Raw genomic sequence first — 24,896 nt, 5'->3', positions numbered from 1 at the left:
TAGGTAACATCCTTTATGAGTTGGAGTTTACAGTGCCTTCTTGAAAGGACAGTGGGAGCATTGGGGGTGGGGGGTGGAGATTGGACTCATTATGAACCAGTTGGGGTTATTTTCAACAACACAACAGCCACAGAGCCCTCTTTTTGTAAAGGATTTGCCAGGCCCACAAAACTGGAGGTATTAAGGATGATGGTGGTCCATAGCACCCTGTCTTGCTTCCCTCAGACACAGGCTTGTCTGGGTCCAGAACTGTAGTGGTCTCTGTCTCATCTTTTCCCTGACTTGAAAGACATCCTTCAGTCACAGCCATGGGCCAGGCAAGCAAATACTGGAGCCCAAGTTGCCCCATCTGCAAGGTCAGCTAGCAGGACCTTGATGGGCAAATTTCTCTAGGAGGCTAGGTTCTCAGGATGGACTCTGGAAGTTCCTGGGAATTCTAGGGAGGAGCCTCTGGGGCTGTTGAGAGGGAGGAGACTTGGAAGAAATGTTTTAGGACCCTCTCTTTGCTTTCCCAGCTATCCACAGTAGTGTCACTTTAATTAAGCTTCTAGAACTATCATCTCTACAAAAACTGGTTCAAATAGTATCAGACTTGAAGCTCTAGCTTTTAACTGGCTCAGATAGAAGGCCCCTTTTCTTGTGACAAGCCCAAGGTGGTTGCCCCAGTCCTTATCCATTGCTAGCACTTTTCTGTCACGGTGGGCACAGACAAGAAGCCCCCTTCTTTCCAAATGTCAACCATTCAAAGTGATGATCGTGTGCCTGCTGAACTGCCTCCTTCCCTGAGTCTTTCTAAGAGGCTCCATGCTCACAGGAGTCAGATAGGGAGGAGTGGTCACTGCATTTAGTGCTCTGTGACCAGGAGGCAAGATTCAGAGCCTCAGATGGTCCTTCCAGCGCCAGCACGGACAGCTCTGGCTTTACAGGAGGTGTGTGTGTGTGTGTGTGTGTGTGTGTGTGTGTGTGTGTGTGTGTGTGTTTGGAGGTCAGAGAGTGACAGCAGGTGTCTTACTCAGCTGCCCTCCACCTGAGACAAAGGGCTCTCACAGAACCTGCAGCTCACTGATTCAGCAAGACTACCTGGTCAGCAAACCCCAAAGATCCTCTTGTCTCTCTTTCCCCAGGACTGGGATGACAGGCTTGTGATGCTGGGCCCAGATTTCTACATGGATGCCAGGGATCAGATCCTCACAGGAATACAGTAAGCACTTTGCTGACAAAGCCATCTTCTGAGTCCTAGGTGGTAGTATCTTTTATGAGAAGGAGCATCTGTTTGTTCATAGCAATAATATTAGTATTTATATTATAATACTAATGGCCTCAGGTTTATTTCAGGAATCCCATGGCCAAATCCCAGGACAGAAGTGGTGATGCTCATCCACAAGTCTCCGACTGCAACTTGGAGCCAAGTAGTAACTTCTTCCAAGCCAGGTGCTACTATCCTGGAGTTTGGGCCCTTCAGTGATTCACCATAATGATCAAGAGCCCTAACACATATCCCAGCAGGCTCTGGTAACTCTAGGAAAGGGTCCACAGACACTGTTACAGGAGGAAACTGAGGCACAGATGAAGAAAACAATTTACCCATATGCTATCTGATTCTCAAAACTGTGCCCTTGGCCACTGCCTGCCTGCATGAACAAAGGGATCCTGTGAGCCTGTTCATTACACAGGTATCACTAAGCAACGTGTCCGGGTATTACAGCACCCATGTGCCTGTCTGGATAGTCTCCCAGGGAAGGAGGGGCCGCATGATCCTGTATTTGTGTGACTCCTGCTCCTGCTGGCCAGGTGGTTACTAAGTAGGCAAGAGTGACAATCCTCACTGGCTGTGAGGATGCCCAAGTCCTGCAGGCTAGACCAAAGGGGCAGAAGTCATGCATTCCTATTGGTGGCAGTATAGGAAAAACAGGTGGGGGAGGGAAGCCAGGGACACCACTTCTTGGGCTCTTGCTTTGAGCATGTCCCTATCTTAGGGATCTTATATTAAATCCTCACAGCAGGAAGAACAGGAAGATATGTGACCTTGTGGGGTTATTGCAAGTTCTGACAGCCAATGTTCAAGACGGTAGCCTTATTTGCAGACATGACACAGTTAAGGCCCCCAAGGAGAAACAATCATGCATTAGGATCCATGCTGTAATACCCAGACATGTGGCTTAGTGATACCTGTGAAGTCCTCATTAGAAATAAAAGGTTTGAAGAGAGGAATCTATTGGCAGTGGGCCCCAGAACTATAATAGACTAAATCTGTATTTTTTGCCTATTTTGTTTATTTCTCCTTGAGGCAAGGTCTGTAGCTCAGGCTGGTCTTAAACTTGGCAATCCACCTGCCTCAGCTTGCGTTACCACACCTGGCTAAGACCTGTCGTTATAAGTTACTCAGCGTGTGGTTACTTCTTGCAGCTACCATAGGTGAGTCCTGTTATCTCCATTCAATAGATGAGCACAGAGACCCTGTGATATTGAGGCCAGGGAGCCTGTGGGCTCAGTCACCAGACCACTGGGTCTCATCCTCCACCCTGCCATTTGCAGATGCCTCCTCTGTCCTCCCCAAAGATGCTTTGTGGTCCTATATAGGAACTTTTCTCTAACTCTGCACGCAGCCCATCAGAATTCTTGTCATCCACCATCTGATTCTAGCCACTTTAGGTCCAGTTTCCTTCTCCCCTCCAGCAGACTGTGGCCGTGGCCCCAACTGATCCTCTCCCACCCTGCTGCTGCTTCAGGTGAAACGCAGCACAACAGCTAGAGACCCATCTAGAATCTAAGCTGGGCATCGTTACTGGGTTTCAAAACTCACTCAGTAAAATTTAGCCACAGCCATGTTTGCTATCGGCCAGCTCTCTCAGGACGTATTAGTACCCACTTGAGTAATCATTCTGCCCGGAACTTCCACCTCAATGTGGCTTTTCTCTGCCCTGTCCTTGAAGGGCACCCTATCTCCCCAAGTCTGCTCCAGTGTAAGTCAGCCCTAACACTTGACACCTGATCCAACCCCATCCCTTGTCTTGTCTTTGATACAGATGCTCCTGTCTTTCTACAGTGGCTCTCTCTTGAGATCCTAAAACTGCTACTTGCCAAGGGGGCAGTGTTTGCCCTTGCTCAAAAACCAAGTGAGTCCTGACTGGGGTTTTCCTACTCCTACCAACAAGCCCTGGCCTGATTCTTATACTGGTTCTGAGTCAGCTGCTCTCTCTAGCTAGAAGAACAAGGGCCTTTGCTTCTTTCTACAAATACCAGTAACCACCACAGACAGCAAAGGAGAAGCCACAAGGGTGGAGACACACAGGCTGCAGTTCCTGGCTGAAGCCCTGTGACCTCTGCCCCAGTTCCTCCACTTGGGCCTTGTGGAGCAGAAGGCCAGGGGATCTTGTGGGTAGGAGCTGAAGAGAGAGTGGGAGACATTATTTGCCCACTCCTGGCATGTTACACCATGACAATATGACATCCCAGCCAAGTGGGATTTGAACCCAGGTAGTTATAGCATGGATAGAGCAGGGGTTCAATTTATCCCATTCTTGTGGTCAGTCTGCATATGGGTGTGTGTGTTGGGGGGGAGGTTGGGGAAAGATAACACAAGATGCAATTGACTGTATAGGCTAGTGAGATGGCTCAGTGGGTCTTAATGTGCTTGCCTGGTAAGAATGAATACCAGATTTTGGATTCTTAAGGCCACACTGTAGCCCACCTATAACCCCAGCACAGGAGTCCATAGAGACTAGGCTAGATAGCAAGATCAAGGTTTAGTGAGAGACCCTACTTCAACACAAAACCTGAAGAGTGACTGAGGAAGACATTCAACTTCAACCTTGGGCTTTCATATGCACACACTAGCATACACACACACACACACACACACCATCACACATGCATGCACATACATTCCCCTCTAAACAAAACTCTTGCTGACCATGCCAAGTAGGGGTGGCTGCAAGTATCCCAAGAGGAACAGAGAGCTTCAAAGGGGAAGATGGCAGGTGGAAGTGTTACTAAAGGGGGCAGGCTGCTGGAAATAAGGTAACATTTCAGCAGAGACCTGAGGGGTGTGAAGAAGGGAGCCATACAGATGTCTTGGAGAAAGAGGCAGATAGAGCAGCCAATGGATGCACAGGTCTCCCAGCAGGAAGGAGCTCTGGGTGATGATGATATGTGATAGCAACCAGAAGGAGGTCAATGTATCAGAGACAGACAGTGGATACCAGCCCCAGTGGGCACTGAATTCTACTTTGAGTGTGATAGTGGGGGTATTGGTGGTGTTGGTATTATGAGCAGAGATAGAACAGTTTCTGGTTTGGATGTTGGAACCAGTTTTGAGTCTTGGAAGGGGAATTTAGGATCCGGGTGGGATAGGACTAGTTAGGAGGTGTGGTATGCTCAGAAGTGTCTGGGAGGGGTAATGGGAGAGGAGACTGCTAGGAGGCTTACAGGGTTGGCTGTGGGCTGTTACAAGAGGGACCAGGCTCACAAAGTGCTGAGGAGAAGTTGCAAAAAGAAAGCTGCCATCCTGAGCTCCATTCCTCCTGCACCAGGGAAAGTGGGCTTTGCTGAGTCTGGGTATCTGAGAAGAGAGAGGCTTTGTAAGATCTCAGGCTGCTTCAGTTTCTGACAGCATGCCATTGGTGAAGCAGAGGGAAGGGCAGTGCCAGGCCAGCTACCACCTAGGCTGTAAACACAGTTTCCAATAACAGAGTGGCCCCTGTCCCTGGCGCCTAACAGTTACCACACTGCTGCCTTAGAACTGTGTGCTCCACGCAGAAGGAGCAAGGCTGGCCAGCAGGCTCACATGACGGAGGCAGTGGCCAGGCACAGCACTCAGAGGGCTGGCAGGAGGCTCCAAGAAGTCTTTCTGCAAGTGGAGGTGGGGTAGGGTAGGGGGTTGTTGGTGAAAGTTGGGCAGATGCAGGAGGGTGGGGGGCTGGACTGCAGTGGGTAGGGACTGGTTGGTGGGGGGGAGGGATTAGGGTTCCAGGCTGAGGGGAGGAGGATGGATGCAGTAGGTTAGTAGAGGTCTGGGGTTGGAATCCAAAGTGCAGGCAGAGGTGAGGTGGAAGATAAGTGCAGGAGTGAGGAGTAGGAGGCTGGTGTTTGGGTCCTGAATACTACGAGTAGGGACAAAGTAAAGGATGTATATGGGGATGGAGTTAGGATCTTGGGTGCAAGTAGGGGGTTGTAGAGGAATAAGAGGACTGGGGGTTAGGTTCTGAGTGAAGATAGAGGAGGGGTGGGGGTGAGTAGTGGACTGAGTGGGGTATCTGGGGCAGATGGGAAGGAGCAGGGAGACAGGAAATGGGTGCTGGCTCAGATAACAAGGGATTGGTTGAAGATAGAATCTGGCCAGTCAGACCTCAGGCTCTTCCTCCATGACCAGACTGGCAGTAAACAAATATCCTGATGTCATGGGTGCTGCTGACTGGTGGCCAGACCCAGAGCTGCAAATGGAGTACACAGTACCAGCAGCCCCAGGCCATGCAGTCTGTTGGAGACATGCAGGCTTGATCTAGCCATATGTCTACTCCCTTGCTCCTCAGTGAGGGCAGTCCAGCTGCACATGCTGACAGGATACTGCAAAAGCCACCAGACATTGCAACACGCAGCCAGTCTGCTGGCCGCTGGGTGAACTGTGCGCCACCCCACCACCCCCAGCCACAGGCACCCGCCCAGCTGGAGGGCTTGCCTCTTCTGGAGCATCTCTGAGACTGGCAGATTCTACTATCTGCAGTCAGCCTCCCTTGTAGTAGGGACTGGAGGGGGATCCTGAACTTGCACCTCCCTCAAGGGACCGCCAAGCTCAGAGGCAGGGCCTTAGGTCAGCTCTGGTCTTCATCCAGTGGGTTGGAAAGTGTCTACTGTGGCTCCCAGTGTCTGCAGTGGCTCTGGACTTTATGGAAAGTTCATGGAAAAGGGATTAATATTCTCCAGGTATAACAATATGTCACATTGGATGACAGCTGCTGTTCCCAGCCAGACTGTCTAGTCCAAAGGTCTCCCTGGCTCCAACATCTTGGCCATGCTACCCTTTGGGTAGGAAGCGGCCTTGTCAGGGCTCCCAGGAATATACTCAGGAGTGGACTTGCTTTGTGGCTGGATGAGTCACTTGGGGTCTCTGGGCTCCGTCATTTCCAGCTGGCTTCCTTGGGCTGGGGAAGGTTAAAAGTGCAAGAAAATGCTTTTGGAGCACGAAGGCTGATGAGCAGCCAGAGATACTGGCTCTGCCTGAGGACAACCCAGAGCCACAGAAAGCCCAGGGAATTTGCTGTCCCCAGTGGCCCTCAATCATTTACAAGGGGAAGCTGGGGCTTCAGCCTTTAGAGATAAGTGGTTCTCTGGGCCTCAGGAACCTTTACACTGATTTCCTTAGTGGGTCCTGGAACTCACACTTACCCTACTTTGTCGAGGGCAGAGAGCCTTGAAGTGATACCACATCCCTGTGTGTGTGAGTTAGGATGGGGAACAGAGGTTGACATTGCGATGTTTTCTATGGCTCCCTACCTTATTTTCTGACATAAAGTCTTTTCACTAAACATGGGTGTTACAGTTCTGACTAGGCTGCCAGGCCATCAGGATCCCGGGCTCCACTTGTCTCCGCTCCCCAGTAGTAGGGTTGCAGATGTGCATCGATAGCTTTTACATGGGTGTCAAGATGCAAGGTCTTCAATGCTTGCACAGCAAGCATTTCATCCACCAAGCCATCCCTCAGTCCCTCGACTCCGATAACTATCACCCCTGAAATGTGGCTTAGCACAGTCTTCTCTGTTGACTGATTTGGTCTTTACATTCCTCCCTTTACACCGGCCAGCTTTATTATCTTTGTAATGCCTGGTCATTATGTGAAATGACAATAGTTAGGGTGTGTTCCTCCTTCCCCCCTTCCCCCACCCTGGTAAGGAATTCAGGCATTCTGGGTAATTGGGTATCTGGTGAGCATGTGAGTGATGAATGACATCATGTTGCCATTTTTGTCAGCAATGATAATGCTACTGATTACCATTAGGACCAGCCACAGGATGACAAGGCCTCTCGCTGCTCAAGCAACCATAAAAAAACGTAATCACAGAGACCTTAAAGAGGGAAACCAAGTGGAGGACATAGTGCGGTCGTCTGGTTACAACAGCACTAACATCAGCAACACTCAACACTACTGGGAAGCCATGAGCCTTCTTCTGCCTGTCCTGGGTGGCAGGCAACATAGATCTGCCATTCAAAACCTACGATGTGCTAGGGAGAGGGCTCAAAGAATACGAGCACATATACACATAAAATACTTTTTAAAGATTTATTTATTTTTCTTTTATGTTTTATATATGAAATATTTGCTTGCATATAGGTGCACGTGCAGAATATATACCATGTGCATGTCCTGTGCCAGAAGAGCCTAGAAGAGGGCATCTGATCTCCTGGAACTGGCAACAGACACTTGTGAGACATCATGTGGGTGCTACGAACTGAACCTGGGTCCTCTGCAAGAGCAACAAGCATTTTTAACCACTGAGCCTTCCATCTTATTCTCTCAAAGAAATTATTGTATGTATATATGCATGGTGTATGTGTTTTGGGGCATGTATGCTGTGGCATATGTGTGGAGGCCAGAGGACATCTTTGTAGAATTTGTTGATTCCTTCCAACTTTACACGAATTCTGGGGATTAAACTCAGGTCACCAGGGTTATGCAACAACAGTCTTTATCTGTTGGGTATCTTGCTGGTTCTGACCTGTTTTAGATATGGGCACTGAGGCCTGAGAAGCATGACTATCAAGAGTACAGCCAGGAACTCATTGGATAGCCCTGGCCCTGGCCGTTGGCACCTCCAGAAGTGAGAATTCAGCTACAGTTTAGAAAGATGAACTTCCTCTATTCCATTCCTCCTCCACTCCTCTGTGTGGTGTACTTTCAAGGTCACACAACACACAACATGCCCAGCAACACACCAGGGATAATGGTTCCCAGGGAGACTTAGCTTATAAAGCACTTTATTGCCACACCTCCAAAGGAACTCAGAGGGCTCGTGAAGGTTGTTTGCTAGAGGCAAATTTACTTTCTGAGAGGACACAGGTCACATGCCGTGTAGCTGACCTCCCAGTTGACTGCTAGTGGGCTGATATGCAGGGCTGGAGAATGCAAGAGGAAGTGGAGCAACACAACAGGAAGTGCTTGGATCAGCACATCCTGCAGGGAACAGGATAGTGGGAGTGCAGCTGTGGGCCATCAGGAAGGGCAGGGCTTTCCTGGGGACCATCCCTATACAAGTAGCCACCGGAGACACCCCATTCCTCCACTCTCAGAGAGTGCTTATTAAAGGTCAGACTCCTCTCACCTTCGTCTAACCTGTTGTCACACATTTCCGTGGAAAGTTTTCTAGAGCTCCCCAAGTGCTCTCCCAATCAAGTCCAAATTCCATCTGTAGCTACCAGCTCAGCGGTTCAGCCCTGGCTTGTTCTTCACATCTCTTGGACACTCTACTCTGGTCAGTCCATCATCACCCATCTGTTCTCTACTAGTTATGCTTCCTTTCGCCAGGGGCAACATCTATGTCATCCTTACATCTTACTTGGACCCTGGCGGAACATGCTCAGGATGAGGGAAGTATCTTCTTAATAGCGGAGTCAAAGATGGTGGCAACCTCCCTGCAACTACCTGTCCATCAGAATTCCCATCCTGCTAGGCTTTTGCTCTCACACTAAGGTGTCACATAGGCAGCAGAGGTCTGGCCCTTTGCTATAGAGTTGGGCAATTCCCATAAGGTCCCTGTGTAGAATTCCAGATGCCCTTCCCTTCCACAGTCTATGCTTGTGGAGAATCTTCAGGGAGACCAGAATGTCCTCTCCTGTGTCTCAGCAGGACAGTTAACACCCATTTGTGTTTTGCTCTCCAAGGGAGAACCCCCTCCCCCACCCCCATGAGTGAGTCTATAGCCACTGTTCTACTGCCTGCTGGGACTGTGAAATCTTCCACCCCCAAACACTCTGTGTGTGGCTTCTGTAACAGGCACCTGATAGAGAGCCTGAGCATTAGGCAGCTCTCCCAAAATCTCTGGGTGTCTGGGCTAAGCATGCCCGTTTCATAGATAAGAACACCAAGGCCTATACAAAGAGAGGGGGGTAACTTACAGGAAACCAGCCCCAAAGGTGTCATCTTGGATCCCCCAAACTATGTACATGCTACTTTACATGGGAAAGGGGGTGAAAGGCCCAGGGAACTGAATGAGCTGACCCCTTTGTTTGTTTTGGGTGTGTGTGTGTGTGTGTGTGTGTGTGTCTTGGATTATTCAAGCTAGCACACACAGTCACAGGGTGCCTTAAATGCAAGCAAGGAGGGGTGGAGAGACAGTATCATGGTCAAGAGCTCAAACTACTCTTGCAAAAGACCTAAGTTCATTTTGTAGCACCCACATGGTGGCTCACAACCACCTGTAATTCCAGCTCCAGGGGATCTGATGCGCTATTTTTGCCTCCCTGTGTACTGCCTTCAAATGCACCTATCCCTTGCTTCAGATACACATAGTTTAAAAGGATGTTATAAGAAGCAGGCAACGGAAAGGCTGGGGCTACAGAGGTGGCAGTGTGCCTGCTCAGCATGTATGATGTGTGGGATTCTGTGTTCTGGCTCCTGCTGAATGGATGAGGGAGACAGAAGAGTCTGATGTGGTTCCAGGTAGGGGTGGAAGACAGAGATACATTTAAGGACTCTGGAATAGAGAAGAGCCTGAACAAGGGTCATAACCAAGAACTGTGGTGGGGGGAGAGTTGAGGGGAGCTTGGAAGGGGAAGGAAGCAGCTTCCAGAAGGAACACAGTCTTGACACCTTACAGTTAGTCCAGTTGAATCCTAAGCCGGGCTTCTGACCTCTGGAACCCTTTCTGAGACAGTGTGCACTATTCTGAAAGCCCTGAGTTTGTGAGCACCAGAAGCATGACCATGGAAACTCAAATAGAAAGCATGGTCCATATCACACCCCTACCCCCCAAAAATCATGGTCCATACCCCTCTCCCCAACCAGGACCAACGGCATAGCAACCCATGGTAACCTATCAGCATTAGTTCAAAGGACACAAATTGCTTTTGCCTTACAGTCTATGGCCTGTAGCCTCACCATTGTGGCCAATGCTTACTGATCACTCACTCTGTGCTCTGAACTTTGCACAAATTATCTTACTTAATTCCATTTGGCAGAGAAGGAAAGTGAATGTCAGAGAGGTTTAGCAATTTGCCAGGGGCAACTCGGTGAGCAAACGGAAGAGTCAACCTGTGAACCTTGCTGTTCTTGACTCCTGAGCTCAAAATCTGAATTGCTTCATTACACTTGTTCCTTGAGAAGCACACATGCACAATGGTTGTGCCAGAGCCAAGGAGGTGCAAACCCCCAGGAGAACACAGTCTCCAGCCCACGCAGAACCTATGCTTTGCCAACCATAAGCTGACCCCACCCCATTGAGTGTTCACAGGGAACACTGATAGGCAGGACAGATTGCTAGGTCTTTGCTAGCTGAGGGCGTGGGAGGTGGGGCCTAGGGTGGATGGGGCCCCACGTGGGTGTGTCTGGCAGCACCATTTGCCCACATGAAGGTGAAGTTGCCCTCTGTAGTCATACTGGCCCTACCCACATGGTGACCTTCATTGTGGCTGTGACTGGTGACAGGCTGTAGGGCTCTGTGTGCTAGATAGCAGGAGCTGCAAGAAAATGGGGTGGAGGGTGGGGGGACTGGGAGTGCAGTGGTGAGGTGGGAGGGGAGCTGGCTGTGCCTAGTCAAGGGGCCTGAGATTGCAAGAAGAAAAGCAGGTCCCACACCCACAAAAATGGCCCCAGACATTGACCTAGCAAATACCTTCCTCTACTAGCCTGTCACGGTGACTTTACAACCTTTGCAAAGTTTGCACAGGAGGTCCATAGACAGCCACGAGGCCACTCTGGTGGCTGTTTATTTTGTCCCTTTTAACTACTAACTCTGAAGAATGGAGAGGTTTCCTCTCAACAGTGAAACGTTCCTTCCACCCTTTAGCCCATGGATGTTGGCAAATGACCTGATAAAGTCAGTAGATAAACCCAGTAGGGTTAGCCTGGGAGGACAGGAGAACACAGGTAGGCCTGGCTCCTCTGGCAGTTTCTACTGAGGATGACCAAGGGGGCAGTGTGAGCAGCCTCATGGCAGAGAAGTCTGCCTAAGAAAGTTAGGGTGGTGAGCGAAGCAGCCAGATGGGCAGGCTAAGCTCAATATCATTCTATGAGCATGGGAGCAAGGTCTCAAGCACCCATTCCCAGAATCGTTAGAACAGTCAGGACACCACAGACTCTACCAAAGGAGCTGGTATTGCTGTTGTCTGGCCAGAGTAGACCACCTATGTTAGAGACATAACTTCTGGGGAGGGGAAGTTGTGAGCATTGTCTTCCATGCAATGAGAGGCAGCAGAGGTAATATTGGGGGCAGATACTCTGGGGTCTTTTAGGAGCTATGATTTTGTGTCTATGTACGTGAGGCCAGAGGCTTACACTGACTGTCTTCTTCAATTTCCCCCACCTCCTCCTCTTCCTCTTCCTCTTCCTCTTCCTCCTCCTCCTCCTCCTTCTCCTCCTTCTTCTTCTCTTTTCTGAGAGAGGGCCTTTCACTGGTCTGGAGCTCACCAAGTAGGCCAGGTTGGCCTGATGAGCAAGCCTCAGGGTTTGCAGGTCTGCCTTTCCAGCACCGGGATTATGAGTGTGAGTTGCTGCATTTAGCTTTACATAAGTACTGGGGATATAAACTCAGGCCTCATGCTTGACCAGTGGAGCCATCCTGGCCCATATGTGGCTGACTTTAGGTTGTCTTTTCTTATAGTCCTGGTTGTCAGGAGAGGGCAACAATGGTAGTCTCATTGGAAGGTGTGACAGTTGACAATAACTGTCAGTTTGATAGGATCTATAGTCACCCAGTAGACAGATAGCTGAGTATGCTAACTGGGCTAGAAAGACACACATTGAACAGAGTTGAGCATCAGAATTCTCCTCATGGTGGAAGTGTGATCAGCTGCTCACACTCCTGCCATCATGCCTTCCCACCACGGTGGACTGGAACCTTAAATCAGTGAGCCATGGTAAACCCTTCCCCCGCACAGGCTGCTTATGTCAGGTATTTTGCTACAGTAGTGAGGAGAAAAAAGTGACTAATATACTATCAGGAGATAGTGGCCCTGCTATGTGTGAAGTGACTAGAAGAGTCCTTGGCGTGTAATGGGTACTCAGTAAACACGAGTTTTCAGTAGCAAGGAAATGTGGGCCCTGTGTCTACTTGGACAACAGTGATTCATGATGTGCCACCAAGTACCAGTCACCATGCCAGAACCTAAGACACCTGGTCAGCAAGAAAAGCCAGAGCCTGTGCAGGCCTCTTCTTTCCTAAAGGATTTTGATGTATAGGCTTGTCAAACAGCAGCCACAGTATAGCGAGCTGCCATGGTAACACATGACTCTGGGCTCACCATGATCATGGGTTCCACATCCTGGCTTTCACTGGCCCCAAGGATGGGCATTCATTTTGTCCATAAGCACCTGGAGGTTTCTGTGAGTTTTTGCTCAAATCTTTATACCTTCAATAGTTACTTGTCCATCTTGGAGTGGAAAATACCTTGGCCAATACAGCCGTAGTCAGGTATATGATAAAAGTTACAGAGCCACTGATATTTCCTAGTGGGTGGAGTAGAAGAGAATGGGACACCTTCCTGCCCTACCCCACCTCCACCTTCAGCTACAAATGATCCTAGATGTTAATACATTGAAAGTGGAAAGGTAACTAAGGGGAGAATCCACAATCTAGCTTCCATAGGGTCACTATCCAGGAAGAGGTGGGGCTTTACTGCACTTCCCCATGGCAGTCACCTCCTTCCAGAAGTCTCCTAAAATTTCCCTCCCTGCATAGTGACCTTTCCGACCCTGCAGGTTCAGAGGTCATAGATATCTCTTAGTGTGAGGATCTAGCTTGGTAGTCTCAGGTTTGGCAGGAGGGAGCTCATCTTATGAAGAGAGACACTTGCATGGTTCCCTTTTTTGTGAACGGGACTTACTTATGTATATCCCTAGTCTTTTACTTAAGAGGTCAACCCCGTAACAGTACCACAAAGATGGGCTTGCTTGGTAATAATTGTCTGTTTAATCTAATTGGTGTACTGAGAAAGGGTGGACAACCCTCACTTTCTAGGGCAGCCAGATCCCAGATTTTGGGCCTAAGAACCCAGTAGCAATTCTTTAACAGTGGGCCATGCATCTCTCATGCACTACTCCAGCTGATCACTCCTTTTTTAGGGGATGGCTGATAGCTTCATGTAGCTAAAGATGGCTTCAAACCTGCTCAGCCCCTGCTATGGGGGCTGGAGAGATGACTCAGCAGTTAAGAACACTTGCGGCTCTTGCAGAGGACTGGGGTTCGGTTGCCAGCACCCACACAGGGAAGTTCACAAACACTTGTAACTTCAGCTTCATGGGATCTGAAGTTCTCTTCTGACCTTCAAGGCCACCTGCACATAGATGGTGTCCTCAGGCATGCACACACATAGGCATACAATAAATAGTAAGTCTTAAAAAAAAAAAAACCCAACAAAACAAAACGACAAAACTGCATGTAGCAGAGGCTGGCCTTGAGCTCCTGATCTACATGCTTCTCCTCTCAAGTGCTGGAGTTATAAGCCTGGGCTGCCAAGCCTGGCTTAAAATTAGTCTGACCCTTTGGCATGCATCCCACCCATTGTATTTACATACACCTCAACTTGGTTCTTTGAAACAGTGGGCTTATCCACATCCTGCCTGCATCCTGTTGACTCCTGCCCTACTTGCCAGACTCCCTCTCTAGAGCCCTCTGTATATTAGGCCCCAGGACTTAACAGCTCCTGTCTGACCTCTCTGTGACCCAGAGGGAGGCAGTTGGGTGGAGCTGAGATTATCTGGCTCTGAAAGAGAAACTCTGGTTGTGAAACTGAGGTTTATGAATCAGGGGTTCAACGATGGCTTCTAGTAAAGGGCCTTTGTCTCAACTTCATCTTGGACACAATCTACATGTCACACCTGCCTCCAAGTGCCATCAAGTCCACCCAAAACAATGATGCAAAAGGCACGTATGTTACCGTACTACAGACGTTGCCACAGCCACATGTAATTCCACTCTCTTCTATAGTGTTACAGCCTCGGGTGGGACGACTGCTGTGTACAATGACAGTCATGCTTATGACCATAATCATGCATGTGACCTCTGTCATTCACGTCACCAGTAATACAGATGATCACTGTCAGCCTGACAGTTCAAAGTATCGTCAGGAGCCAGAAGCCCAAGTAGATGTCAGCATGCATTTCTAGAAACTTATAGTATATTAAGATTAAATCTGAGGGTAAAGATTGTGAGCAGGTGCCTACCAAGTTATACTTTCCCTACTGTACCCTGAAAAAAAACCTTTCATTCTTTACTCAGAGAGATCTGATGACTAGCAGGAGAGGCTGAGACAGTCACTGACAAGGTCCAGTTTCTTATGCTTCTCTACACATCACCTGTCACAAAGCTACTTGGTGTGTGGTTAAGTTATGACAAAGGTCACTGAAAGCTGCCACATACTAATCTTTGCCTTTGCTGTAATATCTAGGTGTGGTGTTGAGTCTTTAGGAAATCTTTGGTATATCTCTACCTGCCTTCTACCTCTGCTACCAGCCCAGAGCTGTGTCATTCCCTGCCAGATGCCATAGGCAAGCTTTGAACTGGGTCTCTAGTCAAGGCAACGGTGAGCATGAGCCACCTTAGGCACCGGGAGTAGGAAGAAGAGCACAGAAAGGAAGGTACTAGAACAAAACTTACAAATAGGCCTGATGGCCTGAAGGCCAGGCCCTGGCTAGCTGCCTCATGCTCACATTCGCTATAAATGTGCTAATACGGAGGCAGATGCAACTCAGGCTGCTTCTTATACTGTCTTCCTTAAACAGGACATTGGGCTCTCAATGAGGATACTCACTTGACCAAGTGCTCTCACTTCTATAGGAATTCAGTCATGGTATGGATGCTTGCCTCTAGCTGGACCAAAAGGTGGGTTACCCAAATTCTTCCAAACAATTCCCCCATAAATCTTCCTTCTGCTTCAATCAAGAGCTCTGGTTAAAACCCTGCTAAAACTACAGATGTGAGGATGGGCCTGAGTTTTGACTGTTTTGTGAGGAGCAATTATGGGGGCACAGTAAATTTTAAAAAAAGTTTTACTCAGGAGATGATCCAACAAGAACCTTCCCCCAGAGTTCCTAGGGTTTTACTGTTTCTGTCTCGGCTCATCTTGATGTCTTGTGTGGGTAGGGAAAACTGTTTTGTGATAAGAACTTTTGAATTCCAGAGGTCAGTGTTCCTTTAAGTCACTGTTAAGGGCTGGAGGAATAGCTCAGCGGTTAAGAGCATATGCTGTTCTTTCAGAGGACCAGAGTTCAGTTCTGAGCATCCACATCAGGCTATAACTATTCGAGGGGATCACACCTCCTCCCTGCTCCCTGCCTTCTACCAGCAAACACACACACACACACACACACACACACACACACACACACACACACACACACACACGTAAATGAAATAAATCTTTTTTTCCCTTTTTTCTTTTTTTCCTTTTTTTAAAGAAACCCTTTATTTGGGTCAGCTTTGCAGTGCGAGGCTCCCCATGGTCTACAAATATTGCAAATCCTACTTAACTCAAGGTCATTATGGGAAACTGGGTTGTCCCGCCCCCTCCTGGACATGCCAGCTGTTTGCACAAGGCTCTGAGCCTCCTTTCTTTCCCCATTTAGGGAATCTCTCCTAGATTCAACCTCACCAGAATCCAGGCAGGGATTTCTCTCAGTGGCAGCTGCTGCTTTCACTGAGGCTGGTGCTGGTGAGTACCTATTTGCACCTGGGACACCACTGACTTCTCCTGGTTTCCTCCCACACTCCTGGGCCACCCCCAGTATCTAGTTCACACCTGTCCCAAACCAACTTAACTGCAAACTCCCAACCCCCACAGCACTCAGCCCTTTGTTGCCAAGCCCACAGGGTCCTAACCACTTCTGGGTCTGGGGGGTTGTCCATACACTGGCCCCAGTTGCATTCAGCTAAGAGGATAGAGTCCACCTTCCCACAGAAAGAGCTGGAGAAAGGCTTACTGAATGCAGTGGCTCCAGTAACTGCAGAAAGTTATGATTCCAGGGAGCTCCGGTGTGAGTGTGTGCGTGTGCGTGTGCGCGCGCGCGCGCGCGTGTGTGTGTGTGTGTGTGTGTGTGTGTGTGTGTGTGCGTGTGTGCGTGTGCGCGTGTGCGTGTGCGCGCGTGTGCGTATGTGCGTGCGTGTGTGTGTGCGTGTGTGTGTGTGCGTGTGTGTGTGCGTGTGTGTGCGTGTGTGCGTGTGCGTGTGTGTGTGTGCGTGTGTGTGTGCGTGTGTGTGCGTGTGCGTGTGTGTGTGCGTGTGTGTGTGTGCGCGCGCGTGCGCGTGTGCGCGCGTGTGTGTGCGTGTGTCCGTGTGCGCGTGTGTGTTTGTGTGCGTGTGTGCGTGTGTGTGTGTGTGTGTGTGCGTGTGCGCGTGTGTGTGTGTGTGTGTGTGCGTGTGTGTGTGCGTGTGTGCGTGTGTGTGTGTATGTGTGTGTGTGTGTGTGTGTGTGTGCGTGTGTGTGTGTGTGTTATTCTGCCAGCCAAGTAAATGGCACCAGGAGTTTCCCAGGCTCCCCTGGCTTTTCTTTGGGGCGACCCCACCACCAATTAAAGGCCCATTTCTCATCAGCCTGGGCTTGTTTCCTGGAAAAGCTTGTCCTTTCCAAGATAGGTGGGGTTGTGCCTTCCAGGGTATGAACCTGTTGGATCCACTCTGCACTCACATCCCCCCCCTCCCCCAGCCTACTTCTGCCTTCAATTTAGGATTGTTTACAGTCGGTCAAGTTTTTCCAGATTGACAAAGCCTTTCTCATAAGCTACTGCAGTCTGCCACAAGAACAGTGGAAGAGTGTCAGGATCAGAGCCAGCTGGAAGATTCAGGCAACTGAGACACACATTGTGTCAAGCATAAGCAACTGTCACAAGTATCCCCTCTGCCAGGGTCCCCTTCACTGCCCTCTTGGTCCCCCTCCACAAAGAGCTTTGGAAGAATTCCATGGAGACCCCCCACACCCCAAGAAGAGAAACCGATGAGAACAACCCATATTTCCTTTTAATTCAGCAACTCCAAGGGTTAAAAACACTTCTGAACTCCCCTTCCAAAGGCAAGGTTAAACAGCTGTCCAAACCACCCAAGGAGATTCAGGAGCCCTGGACAGCTGGAGGACCCCAGGCCCCAGCTGTTCATGCTAGAACAGCTTGGCCAGGGAAGAGTTAATGGGCAATCAGTTTTGGATGATAGTTCAGACTCCAAAGTTCAGTCTCAGCCACCGAAGGAATTGTAAATCTCAGGGCAGTATTTAACAAAACAAAAGCAACCTGGAATTACATGAAGGTTTGGCTTTCCACAGAGCATATTTACTCTAATCCCCAAGGTATGCGGCTCCATGTCAGATCAGCTGGCTAGCCTGGTCCTCCCACCCCCCCTCCTTAGCAACAGTTTAAATTTCAAACTAATTCCCTAGTTTGTTCTTCGTCTTCGCGGGCCGGCTGGAGACAGACCGGCCTGCCGGCCTCAAATCCCTCTCCATTGCTCTTGCCACTGAGTGAGTCAGCCGGGTCTGCAGTTGCAAGTTGGGTGACAGCTGGCTCTCCCTCCAGTACTCTGCAACACCACGTCTCCAAAACCTGGAGCATGGGGAGCTGGTGTCACCCACATAATAAGAGGCAGTGGTCAGAGGGGCACAGTGCCACCTTCCAATCCAGCTGAGAAGGATCCCCTCCGATGAAGAGGGCGGGGGTGGGAATCAAGGTTGAAGGTGAGGACAAGGGCTCTCTTTATCAGCGGCTGGCTACCCCCTCACCCCTCTTTCAGAATTTTAAACACCTGGGCCTCCCAGTCTTTCAGCCGGACTAGACCATCCACGTCAACTCTCTCCTTTACAAATCTGAACCGAGCACCCTATCTCACGTCCCTGCCTAGCTGCAACCTCTCAGCTTGTTTGGGACTAGGCAGCGAGTTGCCAAGCAAAATACCAAGCGCAAGCTAGCAGGGGGTTTGGCTTCCAGCTCTACCTAGGGGCGCGCGCACACCCTGCGCTTGGCAGGGTGCGGGCAAAGAGAGAGAGAGGGCACTACACCTTAGAGAAAGAGTCATGCGGCAAAATGGGTGGGTATTCTAGGTATGGTAGTTGGTAGGGGTAAATAGCCAGCGAGATACCAATCCCAGGGGAGCCAAGCAACTCAGGGCCTGCCAAAACACAGTCCGGTGCCCGGGAAATCTATGAAGGATGAAACCGACTTGCTTCGCAGTCCCAGGTGATGCAAGGAGTGGGTGGCTTGAGACTTTCAGATCGTTGGCGCTGGTTTCCGCACCCGCAGCAGGTGGGAACACCCCCCACGACTGCCTCCCCCTCCCTGCGTGCCAGAGTCCCTTTACCCTCAGCGCCCACTCCAGGTGTCGCAGTGCCACCCCGCCCCCACGCCGTGTACCTTTCTGGCGCCACGCTCTGCGAACTCCCGAGCGAGGTGGCGTCCGATGCCTCTCCCACCGCCGGTGATGAGGACTGACTCCCGCGACAAGTCCCGAAGCTTGGGGGGCAACACCATTCCCACGGCTGCTTTGGTTACCAAATAGATCATTTGCAGAGGGAACACTACCAGCGCGCCCAGCCATTTCCACACCATCCTCCGCGCGGAGGAGCGGGGTACAGGGGGAGGTGGTAGGAGGCGGTGGACAAAACTCCCCGGACAGGAATTAAAAAAAGATAGAAAGAAAACTCCCCCAAACAATAATAAACTAAATAAGGAAAAGGAGGCGTCCCACCTGGTCACTCTTGAACTGATCTCCTTTCAGATGTAAAGGACAGGGCGAGGAAAAATGGGAGGAAAAAGAAAAAAAAAAGAAAAAGAAAAAAAAGATAAACTCTGCTCTGGCGGAGAGGTAAAAAGCGTCTCAGAAGATTGGGACGGTGAGAGGGGCTGTGGAGAGTCCAAGGGGTGGGAAGTTTTAACAAGAAGTTTCTTGCCCCAACAGCCGTTTCGGCTGGGAAATTCACAGGTAATGTTTACAGACCGACAGAAGAGTTTAGGCAAGGCCAGGGACGAAAAAAAAAAAAAAAAAAAGCACCAACCACAGCGCGCACACAGCTACAGTCCGCGGTTTCAAAGTGCAAGATTAACAAAACAAACAAACAAAAAAGCTGTTTCCCAATTGTAGCGCCCCCCTCCAACTTTCTCCAGAAAAAGAAAGGGGGGAAAAAACCACACACAAAAACACCACACACAAAACCTGGGGAGTGATTGCAGCTCCCAATTTCAGTCCGCGAAAGTCTCCCGACTCATTGCTATTCTTGGGCTCAGGAAATTGCTTAAACGCGATCTGATTGCCAGCACCGTGCAGGAGAAGTGGGGGGTCCGGGTGTCAGTTTCTTCTCGTGCACAGCTCGCCCTCGCGCGCGCCCGCTCTCTCCGGTTCCCTCCTCCCTCTCTTGCAGCCCGGGCTGGGAGTTGCCGCTCGGTGTGGCTCCCTCTCTTCCCCCCTCCCCTTTAGTATTTATTGCCTTCTTTTTTGTTCTTTCCAACTTGGTCGGGCCCGTACTGTGGAGCACTCGTGGATAGGACGCCCTAGTCTGCACCGCCCTATTACTTCGTCCGCGGGGCAGCTGCGGCGTGGACCGAAAGGGCGCCCCCTCCTTTTTTTTTTTTTTTTTTTTTTTAATACCCCATTAAGTCTGATTGACAGTTAAAGTTGTTGGGAGGCTTCACTATCGTGCCTCTGAGTGGCTGCGGCGACTTCCCCTCCCCCTGCGCCGTGGCGGGGCACGCGCCTAGGCGCGCACCCGGTCTCGCTGCGTCTCGCACTCCCCTGGGACTCGCTTCTCATTTCTGCAAGCTGGAACTTGCTGCCCTAGTCCCCGAGGGCTCGCAGCCGGAACTCGAACACGCTGCAACCAACTCTGGCAAGCCAGCTTGCTGTATCAGACCTGGCTCCCAGCCTGGGCCAGGTGACCACCCCTGAGCGGCCGGGCAAACCGAGGGGAAACTCGCGCATGCCTTGATGCTATTGGGTCGCCAAGGGTTCATTTCAGGTCACTTGGTCATTCTTCTGCCTCCAGGTAGGACCAGGAGGTTATGTTTCATCATTGCCTGATTCCCATTTTCCTTCAAAGAGTGTACATCCGAAGTTGTATTAACGTGAAGTCTCTCACGTTGAGGTAGAGGGACCCCTTGGGAGGCAGGATTTTGCTTTGGGAGAAAGGGGAGCAGGGCAAAGGACCTCTAACCCCAGGTGCCAATAAAATCCCCATAAGATTAGCTGGGAGCTTATTTATTGCTTATCTGGGCTAGAATTACCTTGACTGACAGCAATTTCCTTAATAACAGAAGCCTGTAAACAACACGTCTTCAAAGCTATGCCACTGTTCAGTTCATCCAGTGTCCCCTCTCTGGGTGCCCTTACCCCGCTGACCTTTTGGGCACCCACCTTGTAACCTCTTGCCCACCCCTTGTAAGAACGTCTCCCTGTTGGGAGGGCGGGACCCAGCTATTTAGACTTGCCTGTTGCGGGAAGTCTAGGAGGTGAGTCATGAGAAGCAGGCCCAGTTAAAAGTGCTGATGAGACTTGCCACCCGCCCCCTCTGCACATCCCTGGGCGGGAGAGGGAGAGACAGCCAGGGAGCCTGCCCTATAATCTGGGGCAGCCCTTTCCAGCCCTGGACGTGTTCAGGCTGGGAGTCCTGGGCCTCAGCCCCAAAGACTGATCCAGCAGGCCCTGGGTGCACAAGGAACTAACTGTGCTTTTAATATTCCCCGCCTGGGTGTGAACAAATCCCTTTGAGAAGTGCTGATTTGGGGAGGGGGTGGAGATCACTTCCTCTTTTGCCAACTACTGTAGTTCTGGGGAGAAGTTGTCATGAGAACTCTTAGGTTTGGATGAAGGGGCAAGGAAGCCGTTCTCCTGTGTGGAGCTCCTGCGATCTGGTCTGACATTCCACCCTCCAGCTGACCTCGCCTTGGGGACTTTGTCATCCTATTTCCCAGGTTACCCAGCCAGGAAGTACAGGAGGAAGAGATTCAGTCCAGACCTAATTTCTCTTCCCATCCCACCCCACTCTGGCAAGAAGGCAGGAGAGAGGTGGAGGACAGGCTTGGCCAAGAACTGCAGTGAAGAGTCCCTGCAGGCTCCATTCTTCTTTCTAAAGGACTCTCCAAAGGGCTGGCCGTTGCCTTCCTTAGATCCCACCCCACCATGGTGGCCATTTCGTCCATCTTCCAGGTCTATAAAACAACAGGAAAGAAATGGCAGTCAGGGAGGGTCGGACTCTTGGCGCCCAGCGGTTGCTAAGGCCTATGTACAAGACACCAAGTAGGGGAGACCCCCAAAAGGCTGCATAGCTTCTGCCCTCATCTATTATCCTTGGAGACGCCTAGTGGCCAACATGGGACACTGCACCTCTAAGCTACTAGCGTTTTCAACACTGGTGGGGCTAAAGAGCTATTCTTTTTGCTTAGGCCTTTCACTCCATGTAAGGCTAAGGACTTGTAAAGATCACAGCCTCTTCTCTACCTGTTTCATAGCAAAGGTTACTAACACACGGAGATCCAGCCATTCACAGAAAGACACGTATGTGTTCATCCTGTTCAGATCAGATGCTAGACCAGCTGAGTGACCAGGAGGACCCTTGTCCATGTCCCACAGGTGTATGTTTGGGACAGAGGTGGAAAGGTACTGTGAACCCCAGTGGATCTTCACACGTGTCTTATACACACTACAATTTCCCAAATGGTCTGGGGAGGTGGGTGTTATGTGCCCTCTCAACGCAATTAAGGAAACTGGGCCCAACAGATAAGTAAGCAATTCATTCAAGGCCACACAGGCTTCTCCCTGTTGAGTCTGAGCTGGAGTCAGAGGGGAGCAACAACAACAACAACAACAACTCAAAATAAAAGAATTGCCCCCCCCCAAACAAATTAACAAAACAAACGACCAAACAAAAACCGGCTAGGCAATTCCAAAAGCAACTGTCAGATGCAAGGTCTGGCCAGATGCAATGGCCCTGTTTCTACTTGGTCTACTGTCAGGATGTGGATTTTGTGGTCCTGGTATCTGTGAGCTTAAGGCTTCCCCCAGCATCAGCTTTCCAGAGATGAGCTGTCACTGTCTTTATCCATTTCCCTCCCTACACCTCAGTTCCCAGGAAGATAGGGGTGGGGGAGCACGGGGCTAAGGCTGCACAACTAAGTAGGCTGGTTTCAATAAGAAAGTTGTAGTGTGGAATATGTGTCCCCTTTCTCTCTTGGTACTGGTCCATTCTGCTTCCTTGATGCAGGAGATACTAAGTCTAACTCTAGAGAGGAGCTTGAAAATTTTCGTCCCAGCCTTGGGCGGAGGGCCCCACACTTTTTTTATTTTTTCATCCCCCTCCTGACAACGTGAAAGGAGTCTTTGTGGGCTTGGTGGGAGAAATGAGCAGAAGTAACTTTTCCATGACTCAGCCCTGCTGGGGCTGGGCACAGCTAGGGAGGTGCAAGAAACAACTCTCCTATAGGGCCAGTTGGAACCCTGTGGCGGAGCTGCCTTCCAACTTTCCTGGTTTGCGATTAAAGACAGTGAAAAGAGGTTGCTGGCCTTACAATTAGAAGTAGGCTGCCTAGGGACTTGGGAGATGTTTTGGTGGGTAAGAGCACTTGCGGTGTGCGCCGGCTTAGGTTTTTAATGTCAACTTGACACGAGCTGGAGTCGTCTGAGAGAAGGAGAATTTAATAGAGAAATCATCTCTGTAATATAAGGCTGTAGGCAAACCTACAAACCTGTAGGGCATTTTCTTCATTAGTGAGTGACGTGGGAAGGTACAGCTCATTGTGGGTGGTGCCATCCCTGGACTGGGGGTCTTGGATGCTATAAGAAAACAGGCTGAGCAAGCCATAGAGAGCAAGCCGATAAGTAGCATGATTCTGTGGCTCCTTCATCAGCTCCTGCCTCTAGGGTCCTGCCCTAACTTCCTTCCATGAGAGTCTATGATGTAGAAGTGTAAGAGAAATAAAGCCCGTTCTCCCCCAATTTGCTTTAGGTTATACGATTTTATCACAGCAGAAGAAACCCTGATTATAACACTGTGCAAGCGTGGGAACCTGAGTTTCGGTTCCCAGGATCAATGTAAAAAGAGAGATGTGGCCATGTGCTTCTGTAATCCCAGGGCCAGGGGTGGAAGTAGGCAGGGCCAGTTGGTGGATGGATCCTTGCTTGGCAGCTGGCCAGTCAGCCTAGCTGGAAAACAGCAAGCTCCAGGCTCAGTGATGGACCCCATCGCAAGGGAGTGAGGCAGAGAGGGACAGGAGAAATTCCAAGTCCTTTTCAGGCCACTGTGTGTGTATACACTGCCACACATACTCCCATTCACATGCCTGTGTGATCTTGCACACTCAGACACAGTAGACTACCTCATGAGTTAGCTCATTGTGGACCTGAGGCAGCTAGTGCCTTGCTGACCACTGAGCCCGTTCTGTTTTTCCACCCAGCACCAAGCAATGAAGGCTGAGAGTTTTTCTTTTACAAAGCTCTCTCCTGGCCACCATTGCAACTAGACTGTAAGATATAGAAAGGCAGGCCTCAAGCCTTGCTCAGTTCAGGGATGGCTCCATGCTACTGGGAGACAGCTGAAGCCCAAGCTCAGTGACCTGCAGTGATCCCTTCCCTTCAAAGAGACTGACGTCTGGGCAATTGAATCCCAGAAGCCAGTACTGGTGCCCACTGCTGATCTACTCTGCCCCTTCACCCATCTTCAGCTCCTTTGTTTTTTGCAATGTTGAGAATATAAGCCAGGGAAAGGACTCTATCACTGAGCCCCCAGCTTAGCCCAGCCCTTCAGCTCTGGAACAGAGTTTGAAAATGTCCAGTATACACAAAGACATTTACATACACAGACACACTAACATACACTTACATATACTTACATACACACAGATAGGCAGAAAGACAAACATAGATATAAACAGACAGACAGACAGACAGACAGACAGACAGACAGACACACACACACACACACACACACACACACACACACACATACCAGATTCACAGAGCTACCCTTAAACTCTGAAGAGTACAAGCCAGAGGAATTGAATGAACAGGGTCTGGGAAAAATAACTGTTCTGGTGGAGAACCCAAGTTTATGTTGAGCTGGGTGTGGTAGTATACACTGGTAACTCAGGGGACAGAGGTAGGAGGATCATGAGTTTGCGGTCTGCCCCAGCTCAAAAGTGAGTTCTAGACTGAAACGGTTGAAAATTACCTAAAGGACTGTGGTCTAGAGGGTCTTCCCAATTGGTGAATGTCTGGGGCACAGGAACTGTACAAGGCAATCAGCATAGGCAGCTTGCCAGGCCAAAGGAAACAGAGGGAGAGACAGACTTTAGATGGGTGGAGACCCCTGTGGGGAGGGCATGTGTGGCTCTTTCAAGACACAGGAAAAAAGTCTGCAAAGCCCCCAGACTATTTCAACACCCCCTATAAAACACCTCCTCTTCTAATATGGAACATCTGTTGACAGCGCCCTTTTCTCTTTAGCAGGTCTGGTTGCTAGGACTGGAGACATGAGAAGCAGGTAGACTGGCTCCTTTGATCCCACTCAGTACTCCTAATCTCCAGTGGTCAGAGCACACAGGTGGGTATTTTTCATGCAACCACACTCTCACCCCATCCTGTGCTCAGGCTGAGACTTGTGTTGCTCAGGTCTCAGGCTGGCAGTGGGGACAGGCTTCTGCCAACTCTTGGTGAACTGATACAGGGGCAGACAGGGTTCTCAATGCCAGGGTCAGGTGAGCATAGCCAGAGATGTGGCAGAAACAA

General features: G+C 50.1%; 2 protein-coding genes across 14 annotated transcripts in view; one reads left to right on the top strand and one right to left on the bottom strand.

Annotated features, from left to right (window-relative positions):
• The window catches only part of Dhrs3 (dehydrogenase/reductase (SDR family) member 3), a 35,676-nt gene extending 15,962 nt beyond the window's left edge, over positions 1-19,714 (bottom strand). For 2 of the 9 annotated variants that reach the window (NM_001357276.1, NM_011303.7), the window contains exon 1: positions 18,539-19,171. Coding sequence is in view for 3 of the 9 variants with exons in the window: in NM_011303.7 (NP_035433.1) it covers positions 18,539-18,733 (195 nt within the window). In the remaining 6 variants the exon portion in view is untranslated. Of the gene's footprint in view, positions 1-18,538 lie in introns of all 9 variants that reach the window. The other 7 variants (NM_001357275.1, NM_001357277.1, XM_006538681.4 and 4 more) reach the window with 6 other exon arrangements.
• The window catches only part of Vps13d (vacuolar protein sorting 13D), a 323,993-nt gene that overhangs the window by 282,790 nt on the left and 16,307 nt on the right, over positions 1-24,896 (top strand). Inside the window, exons 69-72 of one of the 5 annotated variants that reach the window (XR_003954930.1) lie at positions 1,125-1,201; positions 1,336-1,431; positions 3,027-3,116; positions 7,328-7,531. The gene's annotated coding sequence lies outside the window, so the exon portion shown is untranslated. Of the gene's footprint in view, positions 1-1,124; positions 1,202-1,335; positions 3,117-7,327; positions 7,532-24,614; positions 24,712-24,896 lie in introns of those variants that run through there. The other 4 variants (XR_003954929.1, XR_881424.3, XR_881423.3 and 1 more) reach the window with 4 other exon arrangements.

This window comes from Mus musculus, chromosome 4 (assembly GCF_000001635.26).
Source record: "Mus musculus strain C57BL/6J chromosome 4, GRCm38.p6 C57BL/6J".
Taxonomy (NCBI): Eukaryota; Metazoa; Chordata; class Mammalia; order Rodentia; family Muridae; genus Mus; species Mus musculus.
The sequence above is the reverse complement of the archived record's forward strand: the minus strand, read 5'-3'. Positions and strand labels throughout refer to the sequence as shown.